Source organism: Myotis davidii, unplaced genomic scaffold, assembly GCF_000327345.1.
Source record: "Myotis davidii unplaced genomic scaffold, ASM32734v1 scaffold3939, whole genome shotgun sequence".
In the NCBI taxonomy this organism is placed as follows: domain Eukaryota; kingdom Metazoa; phylum Chordata; class Mammalia; order Chiroptera; family Vespertilionidae; genus Myotis; species Myotis davidii.
The window spans coordinates 30,378-37,504 of NW_006290327.1; the positions used below are offsets into that span (position 1 = coordinate 30,378).

The 7,127-nt window shown below is 37.9% G+C and overlaps 1 protein-coding gene across 1 annotated transcript in view; it reads right to left on the bottom strand.

Moving 5' to 3' along the window:
* Positions 1-2,762: 2,762 nt before the first annotated feature.
* LOC102768626 (cysteine-rich hydrophobic domain-containing protein 1-like) overlaps positions 2,763-7,127 on the bottom strand; it is a 20,679-nt gene continuing 16,314 nt past the window's right edge. Inside the window, exon 3 of the mRNA XM_015563706.1 lies at positions 2,763-2,855. Coding sequence (XP_015419192.1) covers positions 2,763-2,855 — 93 coding nt within the window. The remainder of the gene's footprint in view (positions 2,856-7,127) is intronic.

A 7,127-nucleotide genomic window follows, 5' to 3' on the forward strand; every position in this document is an offset into this window, starting at 1 on the left:
GTTGATTTATAACTTCATGCCATTGAGATCTGAGAAAATGCTTGGTATCATATCAATCTTCTTGAATTTGTATAGACTTGTTTTATGCCCTAACATGTGGTCTATCTTTGAGAATATTTCATATGACCTGGAGAAGAATGTATATTCTGTTACTTTGGGGTGAAATGTTGTGTAAATATCAGTTAGATCCATCTGATCTAGTGTGTCATTTAAGGCCTCTGTTTCTTTGTTCATTTTTTTTTTGTCTGGAAGATCTATCCAGTAATGTCAGTGGGTGTTCAAGTCCCCTACTATGACTGTATTGCTGTTGACGTCTCCCTTAAAGTCCATCAAGAGTTTTTTATGTACTTGGATGCTCCAATATTGGGTGCATATATGTTTTCCAGGGTTATATCCAGGAAGTTTTAAATTTCTTGCTTGATATCATTGGTAACCCATTCATTGTTTAATAACATGCTATTTAGCCTCCATGTATTTGAGCATTTTTGAGGTGTTTTTTTTTATTGTAGTTGATTTCTAACTTCATGCCATTGTGATCTGAGAAAATGCTTGGTATCATATCAATCTTCTTGAATTTGTATAGACTTGTTTTATGCCCTAACATGTGGTCTATCTTTGAGAATATTTCATATGACCTGGAGAAGAATGTATATTCTGTTACTTTGGGGTGAAATATTCTGAAAATGTCAATTAAGTCCTTCTTATCTAGTGAGTCATTTAGTATTGCTGTTTCCTTACTGATTTTTTGTTTAGAGGAATTATCTAGTGATGTCAGTGGGGTATTAAAGTCCTCTACTATGACTGTATTGCTATCATTCTCTCCCTAGTTTACTTTTAATCCCTTCCAGTGTGTTCTTTGGTGTCAGATATATCATTATTCATTTCTGTCTGGTTCTTGTTCATGGCTTTGATTTCCCTTTTCATGTTATTGTAATTTATACTAAGCCCCTAAACATCTATGTAACCATTGCTTTGAACTCTATGTCTGATAGGTTTTCTTGTTGTATCATTCCATTTAGTATTATGAAGTGGCCTTCTTTATCTCTTGTTATGGCCTTTGTTTTGGAGTCTATTTTGCCTGATATGAGTATTGCTACTCTGGCTTTTGTTTCTTTTCCATTTGCATGAAATATATATTTTCCTTCTCATCACTCTCAGTCTGTGTGTATCTTTTGTTTTCAGGTGTGTCTATTATAGACAGCATATATATGGGTCATGTTTTCTTATCTATTCAGTCACCCTATGTCTTTTGACTGGAGCATTTAATCCATTTATATTTAAGGTTGTTATCATTATTTTTTATATTTTTTAATATATTTTTATTGATTCAGAGAGGAAGGAAGAGGGAGAGATAGAAGCATAAATGATGCAAGAGGATCATTGCTTGGCTGCCTCCTGCACAACCCTTACTGGGGATCAAGCCCACAACCCAGGCATGTGCTTTTGCCTAGAATGGAACCTGGAACCCTTCAGTCCCCAGGCCAAAACATTATCCACTGAGCCAAACCAGCTAGGGCTAAGGTTATTATTATAGGTATTTATTTGTTGCCATTTTCATTTTCTTTATGCCTATGATCCTCTTTCTCTCTCTCTCTCTCTCCCTCTTTTTCTTAAAGCAGGCCCTGTAACATTTCTTGCGTTGGTGGTAATGTACTCCTTTAACCTTCTTTTTGTCTGGAAAGCTTTTTATTTCACCTTCAATTTTAAATGATATTTTCACTGGCTACAGTAGTCTTGGATTTAGGGTCTTGCTTTTCATTACTTTGCATACTTTATGCTACTCCCTCTAGGCCTGAAGTATTTCTATTGAAAAGTCAGCTGACATTTTAATGGGAATTCCTTTTTGGGTAATTTTCTGTCTCTCTCGTGCTAAATTTAAGATTCTTTCTTTGTCTTTAATATTTGCCATTTTAATAATGATGTGTCTATTTGTGGGTCTCTTTGGGTTCATCCTGATTACAACTCTCTGTGCCTCCTCAACTTGTGTGACATTTTTCTTCACCAGGTTGGGAAAGTTTTCTGTTACTATTTCTTTAAACAGCTTCTCTGTTCCTTGCTCATCCTCTTCCCTTTCTAGTATTCCCACAATGCAGATGTCATTACTTTCCATGTTGTCCCAGCACTCCCTTAACCTATTTTCCTGCTTTCTAATTCTTTTTCTGATTTGCTGCTCTAATTGAGTATTTATTTCTACCTTGTCTTCCAAATTGCTGATTCGATCCTTTGCTTAATCCAGTTTACTTTTAATCCCTTCCAGTGTGTTCTTTGGTGTCAGATATATCATTATTCATTTCTGTCTGGTTCTTGTTCATGGCTTTGATTTCCCTTTTCATGTTATTGTAATTTATACTAAGCCCCTAAACATCTATGTAACCATTGCTTTGAACTCTATGTCTGATAGGTTGCTTGCCTCCATCTTATTTAGTTCTTTTTCTGGAAATTCCTTCTTTTCTCTCATTTGGGGGTTGTTTCTTTGACTCCTCATTTTACCTGTCTCTTTGTATTTGCTTCTATGTATTAAATAGAATTGTTATGCCTCCCAGTCTTTGTGGGATGGCATTATGCAGAAAGTGTCTTGAGGAGTCCGGTGGTGTAGTATCTTTGTCCAGCTGAGCTGGATGCTCTAGAAATGACCTTTGTGTGCATTGTTTGTGCTCTGCTGTTATAGTTGGGACTTGAGTGTTGATATCCCATTTGTAGGAAGGATCTACCCTCTGACTTGCTGCCAGTGAGATTCAATCCCAATGTGGTCATGCCAGCTGTTATATGGGTGCTTTGGGTCTGCTATTTGTGGGGCTTGTTGGATTTTGCTCTAATGTTGAATTTGGTCCCTTGGTATGTCTATCTGGGGCCTCCTGGAAGCTTCTCTAGTGCAGCTGAATGTGAGTCCCTTTCTTTTTCTGGCCCTGGGTGACCTGATTGAGGTCTGAGAGATTGAATCCCCTAGCAGTCCAGTGGTCAGAATCTGCCTTGTGTCTCATACCTTGATTGACACTGTTCTGAGCTATACTCCCTTCTCCCATGAAGCTGATCCTGCAGGTGTCACCTGCAGGCACTTGGTGTCCCACTGGCTTTTGCCTCCCTGAACAGTCCAGGATGGTTTCTTTGGTGGGGATCCAAACTGCTGTTTCCGACTAATTAGATCAGGCAAAGGTTCAAAGCCCCCAGAAACCTGCCTCTGGCTGCAGACTGATTAAATTCAGTCTGGAATAGCCTCAATCAGTCTTCCACTGGTTGAGCAAGAGGTTTTTCAACATGTTGGGGCGATTGTTTCTGCCTGGAGGCTGTTATTCTCAGTCTCAGATACTCCACAGGGTGGAGCAAGGGATTTTTCCAATAATGTGGTCAACTGTCTTCCTCCCTGGCCCAAACTGCAGAATAGCAAAGGTTTCCCTGAGAGATGCCCTGTGTAACATGAGGCAATGACTCAGCACAGGAAACTGGGGTGTCTGCCTTCCAAGTTCTAACCCCAGATCCCCCAGCCCTGGCTTATGTTTATACAATTCCAGGTCACTTTGTCCTCCTTCTGCTAGAGACCAAGGTGAGTGTTGTGCATTGGCCCTTTAAGAGGGTGCTTGCACTTCCAGCCATCTCTCCCTGGCAGACAGCAACCCTGCTGGTTTTCACAGTCAGATGTTACGAGGGCACCTTTTTCAGTTCTGGTGCTCTCTGCTGGGAGGTAGAGGGACAGGTTAGGGATTAGACCTCAGAGTTCTCAGTGACAACTCCCTACAACTGAAATATCTCTCCAGAATTTCAGCGGTTGTCTGTGGAAGCCTGGCCAGCCATTTCACACCTCCACACTTCCTACCGGTCTCTATGTGGTCTCCACTTTCTGTCCTTGGCTATCAGGGTTGTCTCCTGCTAGTCTTCAGCTGATTATTCAGGGTGGGTTTTTTTTTAAATTTTAGTTGTAATCACAAATTGGTTCTGGGAGCATGTCTGTGAACTTGCACTTACTCCACCTCCACTTTTAATTGCTATTATCAATTTTTCAATAATAAATGATATTTAGAAAATAGTTTCATCTTTACCCTTGCTTCCATTCATTTCATTTCTTCTCCCATGAAAGTTATCACTTGTATTAGTTTCATGTGTATCCTTATAGAATTACTTCTTATAATTATTACTATGCTTATTTCTCCCCTTTATTATACACACTATACATAGTGACTTGAACCTTGTTTTTTTCAATTACAATAGGAGAAAAATTAACACTAAAATAGCATATTAAAGCTCTTTGGAGAATGAAATGATTTTAAAGTATGACCAAAATCTATACTAAGAAATAGCATTATTCTAATAGTAAAATTAAACAGAATGATATTAAATTATGGGTTTCTAACTATAAAAAGTTAACTTATTTTTAACCCTAAATCAACATTTTGGCCCCAATCACTCACTTCTTAACCATTTGCAAATTATTAAGTATTTTGTAATATAACAGCTTTCCTCTTTCTTCATCTACATTTCTCAAGTAACAAAAATGTGTAAATAACCTTTTGTCTTAGTCAGAGACTTGCCCTTTAGGCTGAAAAGTTAGCATTACTGCTGTAAGGAAGTCTCTGACTAATGTATCTCCATATTGGAAGAAACTACTGAATATAGAGGAATGAGGGAACAGAAAGATAATTTATTGCAGAATCCAAGTTTAGAAATTCAAACTATCTAAATGGTCTAAAAATAACCAAAAATTTGATGCTTTTGATATATAACAAAATCAGATCACAAGATAGCTTAAAAAAGAGTGATGCAATGTTGAAAAATTGTAACTTTGTTCACTCCAAAACATCGGATATTAAACCTTGCCTGCTCCTGCCTGGAGCCGCAGGTTCCCCACCCACTCCACATCCAAAGTGAGATGCGGCCACACACTGACAGAGAGGACATGGGCAAAGTGATGTAGCCAGGCTTCAACTGGGGCTGCTGCTTCTGGTGTTGCTCCTACCCATGCAGATTTATTCAAATCAAACAATTGCTTTATCACCTTCCAGTAATCCCTCCCACAAAACCTTAACTACTCCAAATCCATTGAGTACCCCCACTAAGGCAAGTGGCAGTGCTTTGCAGTCAATAGCCAGCCTCTCAGCAATCTAGTTCTATCTCTACACCTCTATTGTTAAAAGATTCAGCCCAAGAAACGTCTATACTTCTCCATCTTCCAAACCCAAACCAAATAGAATCTAGACATCCAGTGTGACAGAGAAAAAACAGGTCTTCATTGAATCTGATAATTCCACACCTAATTTTATTGACATAGAAAATGTTGAGGATCCCATATTTGATTGGTTTAAAGAACATGTACAGGGTCTGACTAGATGATGAATGTTGATATTAAATCTGTAGCAGTTTCATGTACAAGATGAAGAGACACATCCAAAATTAGTTCAGAGGTGATTTCCTTAAATGTGGCTTAAGTATGGACACATAAAATTCTATTTTGAAAATGAACAGATTTTATTTTATCTAGAGATAAGGGATGGGATTTGGAACAGAGTCAGATTTCAATTGGTTCATTAAAGCTATAAGGCCATAAAATGGGTAATATAAAAAGCTTCCATGGTTCTATTTATATGTACATTAGAAGGAATTTCCAGGTATTCCTATAAATCCTCAATGTATTGTTTCACAATACTAATTTAATGTCCATGTAACTCTAGATAAAGTTTTATATTGTTAACTTATCACTATTCTCTCATGCACTGAACCCTTTGATTTGACATTGCATTTGACTTTTTATGTAGTAATTGATATGTACCAATATTTATAGGTCTTTTTTCCCTCCTTCCCCATCTCATTCCAGAATCTGTCAATGATGTATTGGAATATACTCCAAATTCAACTATAATGAGTAAATTTTGCTTATATACTTATCACTCCCCTATTCAACAAGAGTACCAGATTCATTTTGCTAAACTAATTCCAAAGAGTTGAAGTACATGAACCTCAACTAATTTCAAAATTCTTTTTATTTCTGCATATATTGAATACTTTTTACAATTTAAGAAATGATTTGTTTTGAAGGTAAAATCGACAAATCTTAAAATTAAAAAGGCAAATATGTGAAGCTTTTTCACTCAGTCGCCAACCCCCTTTTTACCTCTGATAACTGTCAGTCTGTTCTCTATGAATATGTTTCTATTTTGTTAGTTTATTTTGTTCACCAGATTTCACATATAAATGAAATCATAGTGGGCTGGGTGAAAAAGGTGAAGGGATTAAGCAAAGGAAAACAACCTCTTATACACAGATAACAGTATGGTGATTACCAGAGGGAAGGGGGGGTGACAGGAGGTAGAAGAGGGTAAAGGGGGGATAAATGGTAACGGAAGGAGATTTGGGTTGGTGAACACACAATGCAATATACAGATGATGTATTATAGAATTATAATCCTGAAACCTATATAATTTTATTAACCAATGTCACCCCAATAAAATCAATAAAAAAAAAAAGACTGGAAGCTTAGTTACATTAAATTCAAAAAAACTTTTATACTTTCTGTACATACTTAAAAAAAACCTATGAATCGGAATAGCCACATTTGGAGCACTTTCTTTTATTGGTCAATATTTTTATATAGTTAGAACATGATCCTAAGCCTAATGTGGGCTTGATTCTGGAAAGTAAATATTTTCACAATTGCCTCAATGCACAGAAACTCTTTTGAAAATAGACATTCTCTAAAGTCTTGTTTTGCATGGTCACACACTGATGCTTAGATGTTCCAGTATCTAATAGGGCCACAGTAGTGCTGATAACCATAGTAATTTTTTTCCATCTTTGGAAACCTACTTAGCAACACCATATCCAAATATCTCAAGTTGCCATGTGTGAATGAACATTCCCCTTTGTTTTATACCTAAACTAGAGGCCCAGTGCACAAAATTCGTGCACTGGGGGTTGGGGGTCCCTCAGCCCAGCCTGCCTCCTCTCACAGTCCTGGAGCCCTCAGTGGATGTCCTACTGATGGCTTAGGGGAGCTGGCCTAAGCCAAAGTCTGGCAGCAGAGGCTCAGAGCAGGCGCCCTGTGTGTGTGTGTGTGTGTGTGTGTGTGTGTGTCCCTGCTGGGGGCCTGCCCCCAGCTGCATCGGAGGCTCAGAGCAGTCACCGTGTATGTGTATGTGTG